At 37.4% G+C, this 24,433-nt stretch overlaps 1 protein-coding gene across 4 annotated transcripts in view; it reads right to left on the minus strand.

Annotated features, from left to right (window-relative positions):
* Positions 1–24,433, minus strand: part of ATRNL1 (attractin like 1) — a 542,042-nt gene that overhangs the window by 119,266 nt on the left and 398,343 nt on the right. For 2 of the 4 annotated variants that reach the window (XM_068951630.1, XM_068951632.1), the window contains exon 28: positions 20,066–20,173. The exons of the other annotated variants lie outside the window; for them this stretch is intronic. In XM_068951630.1, coding sequence (XP_068807731.1) covers positions 20,066–20,173 — 108 coding nt within the window. The remainder of the gene's footprint in view (positions 1–20,065; positions 20,174–24,433) is intronic. 4 annotated transcript variants of the gene reach the window in all.

Below are 24,433 nucleotides of genomic sequence, written 5' to 3' on the forward strand. Positions count from 1 at the left end.
AGCCCACAGCCTAACATTGAGGTCACCGAGAGGCTATTATTTGACTCCATTTTCTGACAAAGGTCTGTAAATCCCATCTCCTATACTCTCCTTGACTGTTCTAACCTCTGAACTACTGCACAAAGAATAAAGGCAGCAGCATCACCTCTTTTTGAGAGCAGTAATATGAGCACCTAACTCCAGGAGAACGCTTTTAGATGTGAATCCTAATTTGACTCAAGAAGCTTTCTGCAGCCTGATTTTAGGTACTTTCCAAGAAGAGGGAGACGCAACACACATTTTCAGTATTCCCTGTTGGATAGCTTGTTTTCTGCTAACAGCAGCATCGCAGTACCTAAACTGCACATGACTCTGGATCCAATTCTGAGTCAGGCCTCTAAAAATGAAGTACTACAATGAGCATTACAATACCAAAACCCCTTGGGAGAAATCCTTCCTAACACCTCATTTGGTGTTTTTACATTGAGGTCACATTTCTGCATGAGTGCTAGTTAAGCTCTGTATTTCTAGGAATAGCTGTAGTTAATTACTGGGTTATATTTCACAACTTCTGTTATGCTGAAAGTCATAACTAGACTGAACACAGAAAAGGCCAATATAAATCCCATCATTTCGGAGTAGGACACTGGATAGAGAAGTAGTAAATCTGGGCTTGCTTGTAATTTTTCTTCTGTTTTCCTCATTATAAAGTGGGATAAACACCTACTGATAACAAACATTTTCATACCTAAAGATGAAAATAAACACTGTTTGCAAATAGACTGTTTCAAATAGCTACAACACTACTGAAATATTGAATTACTAGAATATTTCCTTTCCTTCAGAGGTTCTTCTACACTGTATAAAGTTTTCTACTTAAATAATGTAAGACTATATCTGCAAAAGGACATTCACACTTCAGGAATGATTCCATACTCTACAAATAGCACTTAGATTATGACAATGACTGTTAGATAATATTGGAATAACCTCACTTGTTTTTAAGTGTCATAATTAACAAAGACAACCTGGAGCCTTGCCAGCATCTTAAAAGCTTTTGTGCTACCTGTTAGTATAGTTGTAACTCAATATCATGTTATAAGGAAAGAAACATCAAGGATAACAGAGTGTAGGTCTCTGAACATGCAAACTCAGCAACAGGTCACTTTGTACAGGGAACGTACAATGACTGTGTTTACTCCATTACAACAAAGAATAGATTTTATTCCTTTGACATCAGTCCTTTTAAACTTGATCTGTGCTCACATTATGTAACATTCACCTCTGCACTATCATCTGAATCTGAAGTCACACGTATAAATACCTAAGGGTTTGTTGAAAGCACTGCTAAAAACCATGTATCATCTTTTTAAATAGAATATCTGTTTAAACAGATATAAAACAGTAGACAGTATTAAGCAGTATTGTGGTGATTCATCAAGAAAATATAAAAATGAACACATGGAATTTAGTAAGTAGTGTCTAATCCTAGAAAAGACCCCATAGATTATTTTTATGCAAACATCAGTTAAAGATAAATTTAACATGTTATTCTGTTTCTCTTTGGTATCTGTAACAAGGTCTTATCAATACAGATTAAGGGATTTCAGGATGACAAAAATACTGTTATTTCTCCCCCTATATTATATGCAAGAGTGAAATTCCTAGCAAACAAACTGTTAAAGAATCATAGCTAAAAATCATAGGCTTGACTATTTTTAGTAAGATGCCATAGAACATAGTCAGGTATGTATTAATTCTGTTTTTAAGCTCGAGTCTCCGGAAGATAAGTGTACTGTAAGTTATTTTTTTTACATCAACATAATTCAAACAAGGTAGTACTACATTTTTTTCCAGGAATAAATGTATCTCATACATCTTATTGACAACAGAGATGGTACCCTGGACCTGCACCAAGTGCCATGACCAGTTCATGTCCATTCTTTTGGAATTACTGCCCTTTATAGCAGTAGACTGCATCCATATGACAACCAACTTGTGTCCATGTTCCCAGCACTGTAACGACAGTTGTTCTACAGCTGCCTTACCATCAGAACATCTCCCCCTCTAAAATGCACCATGCTTCTGACTCACCTGTCTTATGCACATTTTGTGATCACACAGGAATGCTCTACAGAAAGGGGCAGGTAGATTTATTTTCCTCCCTTTTGCTACTTTGCAATAGTTGTATAGATATGCTACTTCTTACTGCTACTGCAATGATTTAACTTCGTGGCTTTCACTGATTATCCTCTTCCTCACTGTTTTTCCTCATACAAGCTTTTTCCCCTCTCTCTGATTAATGGCAGGCAAATAGAATCAATTGCATTTACCAGCTACTGTCTCCTAGCTGGTTTTACAGATGGGACAAAATACTTCATGGTATTAATCAGCTATTTGCTGGACCCTGGACTGCTGTAGTCCTGAAAGGGAAAGAAAGATTGGATCTCCACTCAATGTGGGAAGCCTCATGCCAACTGCATAGGTTCTTTCCAAGTTCAGCATGTCATAGGGTCACTGACATGCACTAGGTTTTATAAGCAGCAAAGAGTTTAGATATTTGAAAACAATTGTTTTATTTGCAGTCTCTTTAAAAGGTAAAGTTAATCCATCATTGCAGAAATTGCCAGAGGTGAACTGAATTACTGTTCTGTTATTAGCAGGAGAGAAGACAAACACAACAAGGAGGTGGTACAGGCTTTCTTTACTTTCCATCAGTACTCCTCTAGTCCTTATCAGAGGGAATACTAACTCTGACTGCTCATTAAAGCCATGAATTTTCAAGAGTTTCCTTTGCCTTGTTCAAACTTTACAAGCATCACTTTAATATTATATTCCATGATATACGAGCTTATAAAGGAGTGTACTATTAGAGTTCATCTCTAGTAGTCAGTACTGTATGAAATATAACACACCACATACAGGAAAATTCATATTTTCCTTGAAATATGGCTAATTGTCATTTGTTAGAGACAAGACAGTTGAAATCAATGTGACAGAGGGAATAGTATTCAAATTGGTTATGATTGCTTTATGAACTGCTGACAGTGAATTTTTAAATATAAGTTTTAAAAGATTCACTATGTAGCTCACAATTATACACTTCCTTCACTGAAGCTTCCAACTGAGAAAAAGGGGACCAACGGTACCACACAGTGCATTCATGATCACATTCAACAGAGATTAAAATATCTGTAAAAGTCAATCAGGGGTCTGCACTAGTAAGTCTTAATGATTCTTTCCCAACTTACGGATTCGTATGTAAGCTATTACTACAGAGTTGCATGCAAACACTTACACCATAGGATTCACTTTCAAAGACAATTGCTTCACCATTTCCCACAGCTGCTTTATATGGACTACTCAGAGTTTGGTCCCAAGATAGACCTATAATTACCACACATGCGGTTTTGTTTGTAAATTCCAGTATAGTGCAACTGACTGTAAAATTGATCCTGTCAAATTCTATGAACATACTTCAAATTAAGTAAGTAGCGGCAATGGAGTCAGATGGACTACTCATGGAAAGATAGCCAAGCATGTGAATGTATTTGAAGAATTAGGACCCACATTACATTGTCCTCAATTACATGCTAATATAGTTAATGACAGGCATTACTCTGCAACTTTTCTGTTGGAAAAGTTGAAAAAGGAAAAGAAATGCTAGTTATGTGAAAACAAATGCAAAATAATTACTAAGACTAAACCTGATCAGAAGAACATTACTAACAAAGGGCTCTATCAGAGTCCAGGAAAGCCTCTGTTGCTTTGGCAACAAAGAGCAGCCTTTTTATTATAGGCTTTTGTTTGTATAACTTAGTGTTCTACCGTGCTTAGGAGACAGGTATTTGGGCTCACTCATTCTAAAGTGCTCAGAAGTACTTAATTCTATCACCTCTGGTCACAAGACAGAGCCAGCAATAAGACACAAATATAACTGATATACATACAATTTGTCCTGTTCAGATGTTTGTTAATATACACATCAACATAAAAAACATGGTCTAGCACAAGACACTACTCACTGAGATGGACCAGTAAGTAACTGAAGTGAGATGGAAAACAATGCCTTATGATGGGGCAAGGACTTTTTTATTTAGCCAAATTAACACACCTATTCTAACAGAGATGCATTATATATTTAAGGAATTAAAGCTACACTAATGTAGTTAGGAAGACTTACCAGCCTATTTCCTGAAGATGTAAAGAAGAAAATACATTCTAGGGAGAAAGATTACATCTGTCCAGGCTACCTGGAAAGCTTTAAAGGAAACACTAGCAAAAAAGTACTAACATGCAAATAAGAACACAAGGTATGATAGAGATGCTTTCTGATAGGGAAGCCTCTTAAAGCATAGTTAGCACACACAAATAAGAAAACTCTAACCAATATTACCAAGAAGAAAGAAAGAGAAGAAAAAAAAAAAAGCATCAAATCAGCAGGATACAGCCAAAAACAAGACACCTTGTCCCTGCTTTTTTGGATTCCAGCCAAGGCATCTTATATTATACAAGACAGAACAGAAACTTTTCTTTCTGTTGCTCACCAACTTTCCAAGTCACTCACTTTCTGTGGTCAGGCATTCTCCAACTGTTGGCTACATACCCCCTCAACACAATTCTACAACCCTTACAAGCCAGCCTGCAGATCTGCTATTTATTTGTATCTAGTCTTTCACAGCTCCTGCTTCTAATTGGCTAATTGGTCAAAGCTAATTAGGTAGGGTAGGTAAAAGCCTGTGAGTACAAACTTCATTAACCCTTTTTGCTTTGTTGCCCTATGTACTACATATTGTTTACCACAAGCCACGAAAAAATCCTCAAAAAATAAAACCCTCACCTTGCCACATAACAGCCAATGGTAAATACAAACTCAACAGTGTTTTGTAACTGCATATGCTCTGCCAATATTAAAACACACTCTTTAAAAACCATTGTGCATAGTATACAGATGTACATGTTGTACTTACTGAAATCTAAACACCCAGGAAAAAAATCTGGACTGTCGCATAATAAGTGAAACAAAAAAATATGCCTCACCAAGGAAAAAACATACAACCACTGATAGATACTGCTACTGAAGGAAGTGCCTTTATAGCAGCAGTTCTGTGATTACATTAACCTGACCGCTGCTCCATTTTATTCAAGAAATTTATAACCAACTTTTTCCATGCACAAATAAAACTGAAAAATCTGAGCAACATGGATTTTTTTGCTAATGGTATCCATCTGGTTGAGTTTGTAGAGAGTGCCCCAACACACAGATTCAGTATAACTTCAGCAATACGTACAGAGGCATATAACGACCCTGTCCAAGCACAGAGGGATGGAATTAGGAAAGCCAAAGTTCAACTGGAGTTCAAAATAGCAAGGGAGTGAAGAGAAACAGGAAGGACTTCTATAAGTATATCAGCAGCAAGAGAAAAGAATGCTTAAGAAAAATGTAGACCCACCATTCAGTGGGGCAGGAAGCCTAGTGACATGGGGCACAGTGAAGGCTGTGGTACTCCCTGCTTTCTTACCTTGGTCTTTACTGGTAAGGTCTCCCAAATCCAAGATCCTTGTGGCAGAGTCTGGGATGTATCATCCATGTATCCCTGTATCATCCATGGCAGAGAAAGACTGAGCTGGGAACCACTGAAGCAAATTGGGATATAAACAAGTCCATAGGACCAGACTGGATGCTGAAGGACCTAGCCAACGTCACTGAGAAAATGCTGTAATCTTTGATTGGTTGTGGGGAATGGGGGAGGTTTCTGATGACCGAAAAAAGGCAACTATTACACCCCTCTTTAAGAAAGGCAAGAAGGAAGGGTCGCAGAAATATAGGTCGGTTAGCCTAAACTTGCTCCCTGGGAAGACTGTGGAGGAAATCCCCCTAGAAGCCATGTTCAGGCACATGAAGAACAAGAAGGTGATTTGGAACAGCCAGTATGGATTTATGAAGGACATAATATCATGCCACACCAACCTGACTGTCTTCGGTGATGATATGACTGGCTCAGTGGAAGGGATGACAGCAGTGGATACTGTTAACCTTGACTTTAGCAAGGCTTTAAAAACCAGTCTCCCATGGTATCTTTGTAGTCAAATCAGTGAGATATGGTTTGCTAGGTGGCCTAGCAGGTAGAACAGGCTGACAGAATGGGGTTTACCCCTCTTAAAGAGGAGATGGCTAAAGTGGGACCTTACTGCTGACTCCAGCTGTGCTATGCTCTTCTCAGAGAGACAAAGTGATAAGACAACTTGAGAAAAAACTTCTTTACTGTGAGAGTGACAGAGCATTGGAACAGGTTGCCCAGAGAGGTTGTGGAGTCTCCTTCCCTGGAGATATTCAAAACTCGTCTGGATGTGATCCTGGGCAATATGTTCTAGAGGACCCTGCTTGAGCAGGGAGGTTGGACTAGATGATCTCCAGAGGTCCCTTCCAACCTAAACCATTCTGTGATTCCGTGATTCTGTGACAAGATGCAGCAGAAACAAGTTAAAAGAAGTAAAATTCTCAGTAGATTTTAGGAAAAGGTTTTTCATAGTAAGGGTAGTCAAACATTTGAACAGGGGCAAGTGACTCCACGGAATCACCACCTTAGAGGTATTCAAAGCACCACATGACAGGGCTCTGAGCAACCTTATCAAAGCTGCCCTGACTTCAAGCAGAGATTTGGACCAGAAGACTTCAAGACTTCCAACCTAAATTATTCTGTGACGCAATTGTGTATGATGATTGTTGGTTTCTACAGATTAGGTTTATTGTCCAATTTTAACCCAGTAAGTACCGCTTAACATGAACTCTCCTAATAAGGATCACTTCTTCAGTCCTATTAACGTAAAGTCCCCTGAACAGCTGGTTAAAGGACGCGATCTCTAGTGCTGTACTCAGCTAACAAACAGTTGCATTCATCTGTCACAACTGTTCACCATTTTACTATCTTAGTGACCATAATGCCGAAACAGACCAGTGCTTGGTTAAGATCTGCATACTCATGAAGAAAAGTTGGTTAGAATTAAACCTGGGCAAGGCATAGCTGAGCAGGGGAAAGCATTTTGAAGACCCTGCAATTACACAGAAGACATACCTAAAACTGATCTGCATAATATATTGTTTAGAAGAGTTGTTGGATCTCCCATTTGGTCCCAGTTCTCATTAAGCAGCATCTCTGAATCATGCCTTCTGCCTTTCCCAGTTGATTTAAGGTTATCACCCCACATTCTGGTAGATAATGAGTTATTTGCACCATTTCACCTCTCAGAGAGACTACAGCTCTATAGCATACTTGGAGATAAAGTTTTCAGCACTTTGGAAACACCATCTGGAACAGAGCAACAGAATATACCTCAGTAGCAAAGGCTATTGCAGATATTGCTGAAGAAATATCAGACCTACCCTTTTTTATGCTGCCTTTCTAAAGAATATGTCAACTTCAAGGTTTCAGACCCTTATCCTCAAGATAAGATCCTCATGCTGCACAATGGAACTTTTTGGAGTAAACCCAATTCCAAGTACTGCAGGAGACAGAGCTTCCTTAGAATTAGCTCTATAATGTGAATTGAAATCTTACTTGGTCTGCAGATTATCACAGACTTCCCCATCATTTGCCTAAAACCGTAAACGGGTTTCTCTGACTTCACTTTCTCTTACATAAATGCACAGCAAAACGTACACATCAAATAAAACAAAGCATGACGTTACACACTCTTCTTCTTGGAGATAGGATGAGAGAATAAATGTGACAGACACTAGTAGCAAATGACGTTCCACTCACTGCCAGAAAGCAATCAGATATTATGGTGATAAGCACATACAAGAACCTACATAAACAAACGAAACACAAATGAAACCTCCTACACATGGTGCAGTGAAGTGAAGATCAAGTTCTGTTTCATTACAATGATAAAAGGCAGAAGGGTTTAATCTATTATTAACAGAATGAATGAACCTACTTGTGCAGTACTTACTTTCCAGTCTGACTACGCCTGCTGCATAATTGCCAGCCAAGCCTTGGTGCTAAAGGCTTCAAAAAAACTCCTCATATTATATTTTAATAAATTAAATGGAATCACTATGTACTAAGAACTGACAACAGCTTAACCATGAGGAAAGATAATATAACGATTACATTTTAGGACTACTATTTAATATTGACTTTTTTGCTCTTAAAGTTGAATGATATTTGTTAGATTATTAGATAGGACTCATAAAATAGCTTCCTGTTGTCGTCTTCCAAGCATCACAGCCACATTTCATCCGTCATGGATAAGCGTCAAACTTCCATGAACACTGCCTACACTAAATGAACTGGTTTTGCGCCATTGCCTGTTTTGACTATCAATGCCTTTATGCACTGCATATGAAAACTGCAGCACTATGTCTAGCCTTTGGGGATTATGGTTTGGGTTGCTCACAAATTTTGCTAATACATAACTCATTCAGTGAAGAGGTCACATTAGATGAGATTTAGAAGCAGTTTTATGCAAGCATATATGTTTATAGATATATAATTGTTGCTCCCAAAGTGGCCTCAATCTTCCTGTAATAATATCAATTATTGCTTTCCTTCAAGGTCCTATATTATTCATATGCTACATTCAGTTCTCTGCTAACTCCCTTTTCACCTTGACATATTACATCTCTATATAATAAAAAGTAATAGAAAGGCACAAATAAGGAAGATATCTAGATTTCAGAAGCTTATTTACTATCTTCTTTAGCTATTTATTGTGCAAAATAGCAGCAAAATGGGTATAAAGTGTTGCTAGATCACAATGACATTGCGCTTTGCATTCACTTCTACAGCTACTGCCCACAGAAGTTTCCTATCAGAACAGAAAATTATGCTGTAAACATTTTGAGAGAAAGAAAACTAAGTAGTACAACTTCTACCTCTTAATTATACCAGGAGGAGACAAAACAAGTTTTTTTTAATAATATTTTTGCTGTACTTCTGCAATTATTCTGCATTTGACAACACACAAACACATCTACTACTCCTCAATACAATCCACCAGAGTTAAGTTCAAGGGACCAAACTGTGACTCTACAAGTAGGCCAACCAAATACAAGTAACTGTCTAAGTTGAGAAACATCTCTGCTGGACAGAAGCAGCATACAGGAAGAAAGAGACTGAAAAAGACAGGTACTCTGGGGGAACCATGTCTCTACCTCACTAACAATTTCATTAGTCCAGTTTTAACTGTGCCCTAGTGGATGTATATTGTACTGGATTTGGCCCTGGTGTGCAACCCTATCCTCCTGAGATCAGCGAGTGGAGAATGTAACTCAAATAACATGTTACCCTTCATGATTAAGCCCTGAAGCTGCACAGGTGTACAGGGCAGTAGGCTTTGGAGGTTTTTTATTCATATTCAGTTAACGCTGTTTCACTGGCCTTTTTTATTAGAAAACGACAATACATAATCTTTCTTTTAACATTATTTGAAAATATTCTTCATGCAACAATGAAATATGCACTTTAATGCATCCATATGCCCAGAGGTAAATGATCTGATTAGGCCTCATTGCCAAAGTTGTGTCAGCTCTTCTTTGTATGTTTAATAGAGATTATAAATAAAGTTTTATACTTGTGAGTTTGTACCTGTGTGATATCTGTGAGTCACTGGATAGTGCTTTTTCCTTTTTTATACATAAACTCATATTATAGTGTTCATAAAAAGGGTACTTTTGATTTCTTCTGTTGCCTACAATTTTAAAAATGCCCATTATAAACTAAATTGTTATTGTCTACTTTTCCAAAAGCTCAATAGCTTTACTGCTAAATAACCATTAAGGTGTTTGTAGTACTGAATAATAACCTTATTTGTTAACTCCAGCTGGTTCAAAAGGTGTACACCTTTTTTTAAAGGCCTGGACACTTGAGACAAGAAGCTGACAGCAAGTATCTCTTTAAACTTCCTAGATTCTTACTATAAGCTGGATAATAAAGATAAGAAAAAGGTCATGTTGACAAGGACATAGCATGAGGAATAGCACTTGGAAAGTCAAAATCTATTTTAAATAAAATTCCAGTAAGATGAATATGTACCAAAGATGAAAAAAAGAAAATTTTATTTTATATATATCTGTTAAAAACTTTACCATTTCACACTAATGAGCAATAATGTTTTACAGTCTTTGTTATAGGAAACTCTAATAGATTTGTAAAATATATCATATTTATAACTGGAAGCATTCACATATCACAAACACAGCTTAGTTTTTAAAGGAGCTCCTCTTGTAGAGACGACCCTGATACAAATTACTGAACTGATCTTCCTGATTTCACTGCAGTCCAACTGCCTTTGTAACTTCTGCTTTACCACAGCATACAGTTCATAAATCCTTTGTTCTACAGAAGCAATTTTACAAGGAGGAAAAACTCTTTCAGAACCTTTCAAGAAACCTACTATTCGACTCTAAATCTTGGTTGGGCTGATGCATTTTTCAACCTCTAAGAATTTTATGATATTTTAGGTAACAGAAAAAAGTTGAGATTATTACTAAAAGTAACACCATATACAGTGCTTCTACCTCTGCTTTGTTAAAGCCAATAAATGGAATCCATCTCCTATAATTTACATACACAGCCTCATCATGGCCTCTCTGAAATTTTGGGTTCCTTATACCAGAGAAGTGGTCTAGTCTGCCTGCAATTACTCTCATAACTTTGTAAACATTCAGTGTGAAATGCAACCGCCTCTCAAAATACGCAGAGGCAAAATTAATCTAAAATACATGCACCCTACTCTTCCACTGAGAGCACAGGGAACAAGAAGAAATGGTAGGTAGCATACTCATATTCCTCCAGTTGTAATGATAAGCATGTAATGAGCAGGACTGACACTTGCCATTCATAATGTAGCACAGACGTTAGAGCGCTGCTCCAGGTAGTGTTGCAGGTAATGAGAGCGCTGAGGGGGCTCCACTGAACTCCATAGGGGGAGTTTTCCTTGAAACTGAGCAGCTCTACCACCAGAAATTCAAGAGTGATGATGCCAAAAAAACCAGCATATAGTGCCAAAGTTAGACACCAAGTTGGAAAGAGCATACTCTACAGTTCTGGATCCTGCCTGCTGGAATGTTTTACAATATATCTGAACACCATGGAAAGCTCAGTTCTGCCCCCTTCCAGATAAGTGTCCAAATCATTAGAGTAGTCAGACTCCCTCTATTCTTTCTTCCTTCCATCCACATGATTAACCTATTCTTTTCTGTAAAAATCAAGTGTGCATGTACGCAGGATGCCTAGGGCTATGTAGATATAGTCCCTCTCAGGCTCAGTGCTTTCTTACCTCACGGACAACTGCTATACTCACTACAATATTCTGCAAAAGGTAGCCACCTTCAAAATTATTTTAGTTAGTTGCAGTCCTGACCAGACCTAGTATTTCGATCTTTTCCACAGCTGGAGGCAAAGTTTAGCTAGTAACTCCGTGAAAGTGAGAGCCCATAGGCTAAGTGTGGAGGTGCCTGGTGGGTCAGGTAGTCTTGGAAAATAAGTAAATTGGATGGCTCTTGGGCTCAGATGAGGTTCAGTCATCTACTCTCTACTGCAGGCTGACTGGATTCTAGTGAATTCATAGTCACTTCAGACTCAAATTTAGTTTGATAAACTCCAGTGAAAACTGACATAAGCTATTAGATTATCTACCAAAAAATGCAGGTTGGAAAGTTATGTGAAAAAAATAAAAGGCACTGCATTTTTGTGTATCACTTCAAAACCACAAGAAAACTGCGAGTGATTGAAAAGTAGCTCCTGTCCACTGTAGTTTCAATATGTATTGTTGCTGGCAAGAAGAATTGAACCAGAAGTACGTAGCAAGGCAATGGCATTCAGCTAAAGCCTCTGAGGTAAAGATAAGAACTATAAGTAGCCAAATATCAAACACCACAATACAGTAGCTAGTTTCATCTCTAAACACGGGAAATGGCTGGTGAGAGATTATAGTTTCTATATCCATTTCTTTCCTCTCCTTGTTTTCTTTTAAAGAGAGAAATAGCCTATTCTGAAGATGAGAATTAGCGTTTGGTCTAGAAAAAAAGAAATACTAATAAAATGCATGAAAGAGTAGCCTGTTAGAGAATGGCCTGTGCACATCAGGGGTACAGAAAGGCCCAATAAAGCAAATCAAGAAGAATTTCAATCAATGTGCTCTTTAATTATCCTGATAGTGTAATTATTTCCATACTTTAGTGTGTTCGGTTTAAACAGTTCTGGATAAATCTCATTGTCATAGTTTGCTGTATTCCAAGGCAAGATTCCCATAAACAAGCCTTGTTCAAAGATAATCCTGCACACACATACATATACATTTTGCTTTGAATCCACTGAATTTTATAACATGTTGGTAAGATTGTATCTATTAATCCTAAAGAACACAGGACATGTACAATGTCATTATTCATAACATTTACAGACACAGCTAAACACTTCTGCTTGAAAACAACCAGAATATGTATTTTGATACTTTCAATTTGCAACTATGCATAATAGAACAATTTAACAATTACTATTCACAGCATGCCAATACTGCTGAAACACCTACATTTAGTTAGTCAGCCAAAGTTTCTGCTAATTGTTTCAATTGAGCATGAAATTTGTTGGCAACTCTGCTCAACATAAATCGTGTATTTCTATCCAAGCCATTTCTGCAGTCATCTGATTATGCAGCACATGTGCAAAATAAATTTTGTGAAGTGGAAGGATACATTTCTATCAAAAAACTTGAACAAAATTAGATTTTCTGAACTAACTGAGGATTCACAGATCCTATAGCTCATAAGCTAGTAAGCAGAGGCTTTATCTTCTTGTTAGCATGAAATATTAGGAGATCAGCCTATACAAATCACCTCTACATCATGTTTAAATCATTCTTAAAGTGCATCTTTAGCCAAGAGGGTAAACTGAGACAACATAAATGAGTATTCAAACAAGAGGACCACGGGATTAAAAATGTGCTTTCTCTAAGTTTAGAAACTTGTTACATACCAGAACCAATCTAGAATTTTTAAAACTTCTCTCAGTTAAGGATTCTGTCAAGACAGCAGCAAGTTTTAAGGTGTTAGCACATATTTTAGCGATAAACAAAATCAAAATAACTGTGGTCCATGTTAAAAGACAATATGGCTTATTCTATGCCGCATTTTTCAGACTATTATTAGATTTCCCATACGGGATCAGAGATGGCTTCAGATTTTCTGATCTTGCAGGAAAGTTGAGGATGTGAATCAATTAAGATAACAGCAAAAGTGAAGAGGAGCGTCAGGAAAACTATAGAAAACTATAATAGAAAACTAATAGTGCAACAAAGGTAATCAAGGTGTTCAAACAACATAAATGGAAAATTCTGAGACAGTATGCAGAAGGAAGAGCTAGAAGTCAGAATAATAAATATCAGAATAATAAAAACAGAACTGAAAGGAGAGAAGCTAATGCAGCTATGGGTATGTGGTTCCTGAGAAATGTTTGCGCGACCTGTTCTAAAAGGCTTCTAATAAAAGACATTCCATCACCTCCCCAGGCAATTGCTTCCAGTGATTCACTCTTATGATGAGCAGTTTTTTCCTGATATCTAGCCTAAACCTCCCCTGCTACAATTTAAGTCCATTACACCTTCTGCTGCCTACAGTGCACACAAAGAAAAGATTATTGCCCTCCTGATTGCTACTACCCTTTTGCATATTTGAAGGTTATTATTTGACTCTTTTCAATAGTCTACTCCAATTTCTTTGAGTTTTCCTTGCAGCTGAATTTTCTACGTCTCTGATTGCTCACATTGTTCTCATCTAGATTCTCCTCATTTGGTCCTCCTTGAGCTGCTGTGCCACAGACTGGACACAGTACCTAGCTAAGGCCTTTCCAATGCCAAGCAGAACTTGATTTACAGATGTATCTTATGGACAATACATCTGCTCACAAATTCCAGGATAGACTTTCTCATTTTAAGCACAAACACCATACTGCTGACTCATAGTAAGCTCCTGATCCACTCCGGTCCTCAGCAATTTGTTTCAGAATTGTGGTTTCATTTGCCATTTCCCATCCTGTATTTGTGCAGTTAACTATTCCTGCCTTAGCTTGCATGAATGCTTGTTGAATTGCATCTCATTGCTTCAGACCATCTCTCCCACTTGCCAAGGTGACTTTATGCTCCAGCCCTGTCCCCTCAGCGTTCTTGCATCTCCTTCTTTTTTACTGTTACTATTCAATGAGAATATTCACAATTCCTTCAGCTAGGTCATTAATCAAAATTAGACCCACAACTGACTTCAGCAGAACTCCCTTCAAAACCTCTCAGTGGCATACTTGCATTTTGACAGTGTACCAGACTGCTTTTCTTCGAGTAGTTTCTCAACTAGTTTCACACCCACACAGTAGTTTCATCTAGATCTAGTTTTACTAGTTTGTTTGCTTGAGGATATCATGTGTCAAATCATCTGTCAAAAGTCTGATGAAAGTCAACGACTAAGATGCTCACTACTTCTAACCTATCCATAGGCCCTGTTACTCTGACAGAAAAAAAATTCAGACTGGTTTGAAATAGTCTCTTGACAATGATTATGTGTTAGCGCTTACCAGTCTCTTTGTTTCCTTTCAGATGTTTACAAATTGTTTGAATCATGGGGTGTAGAAACTAAGGTTAGAGCCAGCTGTGAGAGGAGTAGATACCAAGGGTCCTGAATCTCACTTATATGAACTCTCTGAACACAGCTCTGACGGTGCAAGTAGGCCTTCATGTGGAAGTAAACAGCAATTAGATCACGTTTTACAAAGTCCTTGCGCTGCCAGTATTTAATATTACATTAATCTAAAGAAGAATAAGTAGTTTAATATTCAGCTGGTTAATCCTAACATGGAATTAACAAAAACAAACAAACAAAAAACTTCACTAGGAAAGAAAAGAATTAGTTAGGAAAATAAAATGAGACTCTAACTAATGGGTGAGAGTTCTGGAAACACCTACAGCTCTTCATAGAGACATCCAAAGGCTTCTTGGGGTAAGATACAAACAGGATCTTTGCAACCCTAGTTTCTGAATGGCGTTTGAAAGAACTGACAGGGTAGGTGTATCTGCACTGTGTTTCTGCTCTTCAGAGTCAGGCTGGGGCTTTTGCAGTCCCTGGAATCATCAGAACAACCTGCAATTTGTTCTATACTACCACGGCTGTACTAGCCCACAAGCTGCATCCTGCACCTGCCACTGCACCTTCCTCAGCACTTACCCTGATGCAGTAGATAGACTAGCCAGAAAAACTACCCTTCTCTCACCCAGGAGAATGTCTAGCTGTCCCACAAGATACTTCGTACCACCGTAACAATAAAGCACAATCAGGTCTTCTAGTGTTTTATACAAAAATACTGTTAAAAGGTTTTTTTTTAAGTGTCCAGAGTTCAGCTGGCTCAATAAGCTTGTGTAAGCAACATCTGCAACTTTCAAAACTGTATCGCGTGACTTCTTAAGTAAGCAAGAAGTGCAGGTACAATGGTCTTTGAGAGCTCCTGATGCCAAATATGTATTGCCTTTATGGTCACTGAAAACAGGATGGTTGTTCTTCAGACAACTTCATCATTATCCTCAATAAAATATCACCCTCTTACAATGGGAGTCAATTTAGCCCCTGAGACCAAGACTAAATTTAGGAACTGAGAATATCATAGGACAATAAGATAACCTGTAACAAAGAGTTGGAAAGAGCCTTTTTTGATATTAGACATTATGTCATCAAAATAAAGCAAGTTTAATGCTGACAAAGCATACAAGCACACCTGCTTTCAGCAGGTACAAAATAATGAAGTATAATTACATTGCAGTTTCAAAACTTACTCATTAAAGTATTCAAATTAAACAAGAAAATGAACTCAACTTAACTGAATTTATTTGTAAAGCAAGTTAACAAGTCCTGACCCTTTATTGGCAGGAGAAACCAGCAACACAGCTTATTAGTATGAACTTCAACTAACTAAGCCCCACAAACCTCTGGTACAGTATTTTACTGTGTTTTAATAAGTCACTCTGATTTTTAATAGCCATTTTTGGCATAGGGATAGCTACTGGTTTTGAGGAATCACTTCCAAATCTGCTCCAATAAATGGAAAATAATGGCTGATCTTTGTTTCATGCTTACTAGAAGTGTCTGAAGTTCATAACATTTAATGTACTATAAATATTAATTAATGCTTACTCGAGAAAAAAAGGCTACATTTTATTTTAAATTCAAAATTCTGGAGACCATCTTACTTTGTCAGAACAGAACGATCTAGTATTTGTAATATCTGTGGCAATTCTACAGGAAATGCAGTAACCCGATGGAAAAAAATGATAGAAAGGATTACTGAGTTTTTTTTCTGTAGAAATAATTATTAAGGAACATTAATTTGCAAAAAAAAAAAAAAATCAAGTTATACTGTACAGATATCAAAAGTATGATCATCACTGGAACAAATCTGTTCTTGGTTCTTATGCAGGCAATAACGCATCTGTCTTTTTTCCAGCAGATATAGCAGAGTAGATGCTGCTGTTCAGAGACTTAGCATGACCACACATTAGAATTTACAGTACTGCTCATGATATTTCACAAGAAGAAACAATTTGTCCCTGTTCCAAAAAGATTCATAGACTGTGAATGGGCAGACAACTACTCAGAAGTTAGGGCAAATAGGATGCAACAAACATTTTTATTTCTTTTCAGTTAACATACAGATTAACTAAAATGACTGTAGGCAGCATAGTGGAAGTGAATCTTCCAAAGGGATTTATATTTGGGGAAAAATATTGCCTTATAGCAGACTCAGAATATGAAAATAATTTAAATGATCTCGCTTTTGGGATATACTGAGCAGCAAAAAGCACCCAGGTCTGGAAACAGCTTAGATGTCTAGAAAAAGGAAATTAAAGGAATAAAAAATGTTTTAAAACTTAGAGCACTGAATGGAAAGAAATGTTATATCTATTTATCAATGATGCCATTTTAATTTTTCATGATTCTAGTACTGACAAAATTGTGACACTACCACAAAATATCATAGTATCATCAAACCCTCTGAACAAGCAGATTCTGATGTTTTCTTTCCCTATGTACGTGAAGCTTCCGCACCTATGTGAAGTTGCTAGGGATGGGATGTTAGGGTTTCTACAGCTACATAGGAAGGCAGCCTGAAGAAGTAAAGACAGATGAATGATATGGTTTAAATTGGGAAAAGCAAAGACTTCTGCCAATACCCGAAAACCTACTGAGACAGTGGGAAACAGGAAGAATATGATGCAGATTAATGTATTTTGAAGGTCTTAATATCAGGATACTGTCATTTTGTTGCCAAAATATTAATGAAGATAGACTGACTGATAAAGGCTCAAAAATAGGAAGAGAGCCTAAAATAGAAGAGATTCAGCTGTGCTGAATTTTCAAGAGTTTTCAAGAGTTTATTTTGACCTGTTGCCAACTGCAGCTCATTGAAAATAAAACCAAATATTATTAATTATATTGTAACTATCTAAACTAATCAATCATTTTAAGCACAGTATCCATTTTCCATACTTTCCAAACACTGGAGAAAAAAATGTCTAAAACCTTATAGTAAAACAGTTGTTCTGGATATTTAAAATTAAATTCAAATACTAAAACAAGAGCTCAAAAAATGGCATACTAGAATTATCATATATATAGTCATACTAATGTTGACATGTATCTGACTATCAATATTATTACAGAACATTGACTGTACATAATCACTGTCCTGTAAGCCAGATGACATTAATGAACAGAATTCTTACTGTGTCGTTGAACGGGAAACTTGCAGTAACGTATGCGACATATTGACATTATGTTGTGCTCAAAAGACCCATGGATCAATACAATGACATTGGAAGTGCTGGAGTTATCACAATGAAAATAAAAATATACCAGCCATGTCATTGACTTTATACCTGGTCCAAAGCATCAGTGAATAACACAGAACATCAATGAAAGTATGAGGTGAGAGGATTTAATGCATCACCATTAAAACTGGAACCCTTAGTATGTCAGTGCAAGGCGCCTACAATGCAAGTGGAACATTTTGAAGAAAGTTACTGCACATTACTCATTTTAACTGAAAAATCTCTTAACTTTCAATGAACACAATGGGCATCAGCTATCACAGGATTCTGAAAATAATTTTGTGACTCTACATTAATCCAATAAAATAAAGTTATAGCTACCTATCTAGTTTCATGCCATCCTTGCATTTAGGCATTGCATCCAGGCAATGCATGTTTGATCCAAATCCTCTTCAGGCCAAAAGAGAGCTAAGAATGAAAAATAGAATGGCAGCTATAACTTTTATTGTCCTTCTTTTGAAAATTCAAGATAGACCTGAAACAGAAGTTTAATATAGTTCTTTCTTACAGAGTATACATCAAAGGCCATCAATACGGAATCCCATGCATCTAATCTCCAGCACAATGCTTTTTTTTGAGCACAATGCTTTTTTTTGATATAGATCAGCGTATCGTAATGCCAAGGAAACTCTGAGTGGTCTTCATTCTGTGTACATCTGTATATTAATTAGGAAAAACATCACAGATATAGAATACTAAACAATTACTAGAAAATACTTAGGTTAGGAGGAAAAAGCTAATAAAAATTGTAAAATATAAGTAAAATATTTCCACATCTACATTTTAGTTGCTAAATAAAAGGTACCAGAGAAGAAAATGTGGTAATTAACTTGTGATGTTTACTTCTAAAGTTTAACTAAATTATCAGTATGTGCAAAATTAGAGTTTGGACTCTTCAACTCCCACTCACTGCCTCCCCCTGAAGAGACAACAAAGAAAATGTTCTCAGGTAGAAGCATAGAAACAATGAAATTACATGCAAAAAAGTTTACTTTTAACTACAGTATTCTGTGTCCTCAGTCTAGGGGGCTGGAGAGGTTCTCTGTTCCAAGATAAAGGGAGACGGAAAGATGATGAACATGGGGGTTCAGTATTCTAGTATCTGGTCAGAAAATAACAAAGCTCCTTCAAAGAGATATGACATTTTTATGCACTATCTATTCCAAGTATTTAAATTATGTCAGCAAGAACAACTGTGATTGCTTCCTATACAGTAGCAGGACAGAGAGCCTCAATTTGATAAGTACTCAGGAGTTGATTCTTTTTCTTTCTGCTGTGAATCTGTTTTTCACATTGCTCACTCCTCCATGAACCTCAGAGATTTGATAGAGTGCATTTAATCTTCCACTGAAAAGGGCTATTGAGAAAAGTAAGAGAAGCTTTGAATTTAAGAGGAATTGGCAGCAACGAAAAGAAAAGTACAATCTGGAAAGATTTCAGAGCTATCACACCTCATTCCCAGGTCCCAGCATAAATAAGATAAAGTAATAACTGTAAACATAATATTGTAAATAAAAGTAAAGGAATAGAGGATTCTGTTCTATCAAAAGTCCAACCTAGATTAGATATTCATTATTATCCACATATTGAAATTCTCTCCCTATTTGCAGGTGAAACTTCCAGAATGCATTTCATGCATTATTACACTATTCCAATAGTACATTTCCTTGCTTACTATTATTTCTTTTTCATTGTACCGCAATTACAATAAAAAAATGCAATAACGTAGCCATTATCCACAAATGAAAATATGCAGGGGTATACTCTCTATTGTTTAAACCCGTACATATAAGACAGAACATTGAAATTCAACTCACAGCTGCTTTATTTATTTATTTGGTTGGTTGCTGTAATCTCTGTTAATTAAGATAGATGTTAACTAGGGGGCACTGTGTACTCAAAGGAGTGAGCATGAGGTTTGCTTCCTCCTTAATGCATGTACCTTAAATTCCTTCAGCTCTTATTCATCAAGAAAGCACTGCCAGGTGAGCTGACTGTCACTCTAGCAGAGGCTAATAGATTCTCTAGTGGCTTTTGTTACAGCTCATGTCATACTACTAAAATTATGCGCCTTTAAAATGGCATAACATATGTAGCTGAGACTTGTCAGCTCCAGGTAATCAGACACTGCTTGGTTTCAGAAGCAGATGCAGATGAGACTAGTGATATAAATACGCAAATCACAATGGTCCCTTGTCAGCACCACTGTTCCTACCTCTAATGGCCCTCGTAGAAAGTCTGTTTGCTCAGCTCCTACTTCCAGTGCTACATCGACAGAAGCAAAGGGGCGGCTGGCCATCTGCTGTCGCTCTCGCATAAGTTGCTGATGGGGAAAAAATGATGTTTTAACAAAACATTAAAAAATGCACAGATATTAGGCTATCCTACCATAACTCCCATTAAAACATAAGAATGCAAATAGCATGCAAATAGACATATTTATAATATTAAAATTATAAATTATCACATCCATATTTACTTGACTGAACCTGGAGGGCTTGTGTTATCTACAAATGGCCTTTCAGCTTGAACTCAAGACAAAATCTGCAAATGAAAGCTCTCCTAACTAACTGTGCACTCAAAATAACTTAGATATTTGTGTGAGTTGGAAGCAGATACGGGAAATGGTTGGTAAAAATAGTTGAAGTCTAATTCTGCAAAAGCATGCATTAAAATACCTGCCAAGAACACGTGCACTTCAAATTTCCATACTTCTGTACTAAGTCAGATGGAGTTAATAGTGTCAGGACTCATAATTTTATGCACTATCATCTTTTCTGCAGTTACTTAAATATGAAGAATAATGTGTCAGTATTGGAAAGCCTGCATCAGTGTATTTAAATATGCTCAGTTATGCTCACAGAGCTTGTATAATCCCTTCCAGTCACACCAATGTGCACAGAAGTCCCAAGCAAAACCACAAAGCTAACTCATATGTCTTCGTCAGTCTGTAATTATAATGCTTATTAAACCATGATGAATAAAAATGATGACCAGCACTAGATATTACAGATCTTACTTCACTGGTTCAGTGCAGCTAATAAAGGTATTATTAAATATTTAAAGTGAATGAGTTGTGCAATTAAAGTCATGTGCTGAACATTCAACTGAACAGGATGTCACAGCATCTTGAAAAGACAAATGCTTGCAAAAATATTTTATTAGAGAAGATCTAAGTTTCATTTTCCTAGGGTTTTACTCCCTGTTATTTCTTTGGAAAGCTTACAACAGTAGATGCTGGTCTTAGAATTTCAATGACGCTAGCATGGCGACATACTGAAACCCTTTGAAATAACAGAAGGTATGCAAGCAAATATTTTCTCGCAGCTTATTATTAAACACTCTTGATTTAAAGTCTGTTATAACGCAGTAGGCTTATTTTGTAAAATTCTCATGCATTCCTTCTTGACTTGCGTTTGTCTTTAGAAATCTAAAATAGCATGAGTAACACTAAAATCAAAAGAGTACAGTAGTCACCTAACTCCCTCCCAGCATATTCCTTATACCCTTTTCTATAAACATTCAATGTATTTGTCAGTAAGCACCTGCACAAATGGGATCCCACCACATCATATGAAGCGAATAATTGATAAGTCCATGGGTGAAACTACTTGCTCTATATTCAGAATAAACAAAAGCCCCATTTGAATATCCAGATAGTTAAAAACAGTTTTTAATCCTTCAGTTGAAAAAGAAACCTGGCAGTTTGTGTATACTCTTTTACTATGCATCAATAGATTTTACAGCCAGAAAGTACTGTTATGACCCCCTAGTATTACCAACAACTTAACAGAGAGCACAAAAACTTAAAGCATAAAACTACTGAGTCACTGGATGCTAAAATTAATATATCTAGCTCCTTTTCTTCCAAAAATAACAACAAAAAAAAGAAAACAGTGTTATTAGAGTAGTCCTGCCATATGGAACTCATTACAGTATTGTAAGTCACTATTGGTAAATGCTTACTTTTTAATGGGAAAACAAACATTATTTTTTAAACAAACAGAGCTGCTTGGGGAAAACAGTTAAATGAGCAGAATAACCTATGCTCCAAATGCACAAATGATTATTTAAAAGATTTACTTAATAGAGATTATGCAGAAATGTGTATTTCATATGGCCTGTATTTTTTAAGACTAGCCGTTTTCTTCACCTCTGCTCCTGGCCATGAGTTCAGTAAAATTTTTTCATTCACAAAGTAATTTGGATACTGTAATTTGGATACTGTATCATTTGAGAAAAGTCCTAGAAAGATTCTTAATTAGCTCTTTAAACAAGAACGAGAATTTTGAAATGTTCAGCTGCACATGAAGTGCTCCTGAATTTGGCCGTTAAGCACTTGCACATCAAAGTGCTCTGTTCAAAAGACTGCTTCTTTCTGTTCAGCATTTTAAAGTTCCCTGTAAGGTGCAGAAATAGGAGAAATAAGGGGGAATGAGGAGAAAGGCAGTAAGATATTATGATGTTTAAAAACTGTTTTGTGCATGGAAAAAGTCACTAACTTGCACTATTTGCAACTCTTCATGTATCAAGACTGGGGCAAAAGCAAAGCGCGAAGGAACTACAACACGTGTACTTTGTCTTTGTTGGGCAGTAACAGATACTCTTCAGAGACCGATAGATTAGCATAGCTGAAAAGGAGGAGACCTTTTCAGTGCCATAAAACGATGAAAAGGGAAATCAATTCAAAGATTCTGCTGCTGGTTGGCTCCTATCGTTTCGCCCATTTGTAGCGTGACGGTGAACACCACTCCCCCACCCCAACCTGACCTTTCACCCGAAACCCTGCTGGGACAATAGCCCTCAGGAAGACCTGGCTTCCCCCACCCCGTGCTCAGGCTGTCCGCCTCAGAGCAGAACCTGCGGAGACAGATAACAGCACAACAGCCAAGGACTAGGTACGGCTGGTATGCAAATATGACTATGAGTCAATCATCTTATCCCATAAACAGGGGGCGGCCCAGAGCCCGTCGAGCTGTCCTGCACAGCAGCTGGCTGCACGGCGATGAATCTCCCCTTGAGCAGGGACGCCTCTCAAGGTTACTCCTCGAGGTCGAGAGATTCCTTGCCTGTGACAGATCCTTGGTAAGTCACCAACAGCATGCTGAAACTTTGCAAACTTTGCTAAGTTACCTCTTTGACTGATTGTGCACGTAATCCTTTGACCTTTGACATAAACCACTGACCAAGTCTGGGAGTAAGATTGGATCCAGCTGCACTTAGACTCCTCTGAGAAGGAGTTTAGAAAGCAAGGGGGTCCATTCTGAACCTCGTGACTCCACGGGAGGGTCTCCTTGACAGTTTTGTCTGACCCTGTCCTCCACACAGTAAATAACCGAGTGAACCTTGCCATCGAATCTCATTAAACCACTGTCTTATTTACCTTTGATCTTTGCTAAACCACTATCTTATATCGATAAAACATACTCCCGCTTCTCTCTTACGAGTGAAGTGCATCGCTCCCTCCCCGCTCCTCCGCGACAGGTAGCGAGGTGCTTGTTGAAGAGCGTGCCATAAAGCACACACAGAAAAGCGTGTATGTCAAAATTCACGGGACAGATTGACAGCTAGGAGAGGGATAAGCAGGTGGCGAGCACTGGTAAGATGTTAGTAAGACTTCTGACAGCCAGACCAAGAAAGTTTTCTTTTTGGCTGTTTAGAGGCAGGCAGTCTCAGTACCTTGCTTCAATTATAAAGAAGGATACGGCAATTGGAAGGATGACTATTTAGAGGATATTTTAACAGCAGCAGAATTCTGCCTAGGCTTTCTCCCTTCATGCTGTGGATTTTTTCTTTCCTCAAGCCAGACTACTGCCAACACTAGATGAGGTCACTCATGGCTTTGTCTAGATGACTGTTTTAAACTTTCAAGAATGGTAATTCTACAACCTTTCTTGGCAACATGTTCCAGTGTTGTACTACCTTCCTAGTGACATTTTTCCAAATGTCTAATCTGAACCTCCTGTTCTGCTTATTCATCACCCATCTCTGACTTGTCTACAGTTACAATCTTGTCACCTCATATCCTGTTTCTGTGCTGTGAACTGCTGTTATGAATGACACAAAAAGGCTATGACTAAAGCATTAACAATGACATGAGTTAAATCCGAGTTTTAAAAAAAAAGTGTTTTGCAATAAGAAACATATCAAAACATCAAGGAGAGGTGCACTGACGAACTTCTGATCACATGGCATTTGACAAACTTTGAGGGTAAAAATAAATAAATAAATTTACTGGTACAGCCCCGCAAAAACAGTCTGTGTAAGCACTATTCAATCATTCACCACACTTTCTGAGGTTTCTCATTGCCATATCTCATCAATAGCAGTAACTTAAATAGGTTTAAATGACCACACACATCTGACTTGGAGACCAAAGGCCTTTTAGTTAGAAATATAGCTTAATTCTCTTCAAAAATCTTAAATTCTCATTCTCCAGTAAACTGAATTATACATAGTGATAACTCAATCTAATCATTTGCTTTAATTTCTACGAGACAAAGATTGCCTTCTCTATAACTTTTCTCATTGTAACTATTGGTGTTACAAATCTCTTCAAATTAAATTTACTCAGCTGGAAATG

The sequence above is a fragment of the Struthio camelus genome, chromosome 7, assembly GCF_040807025.1.
Source record: "Struthio camelus isolate bStrCam1 chromosome 7, bStrCam1.hap1, whole genome shotgun sequence".
Classification (NCBI taxonomy): domain Eukaryota; kingdom Metazoa; phylum Chordata; class Aves; order Struthioniformes; family Struthionidae; genus Struthio; species Struthio camelus.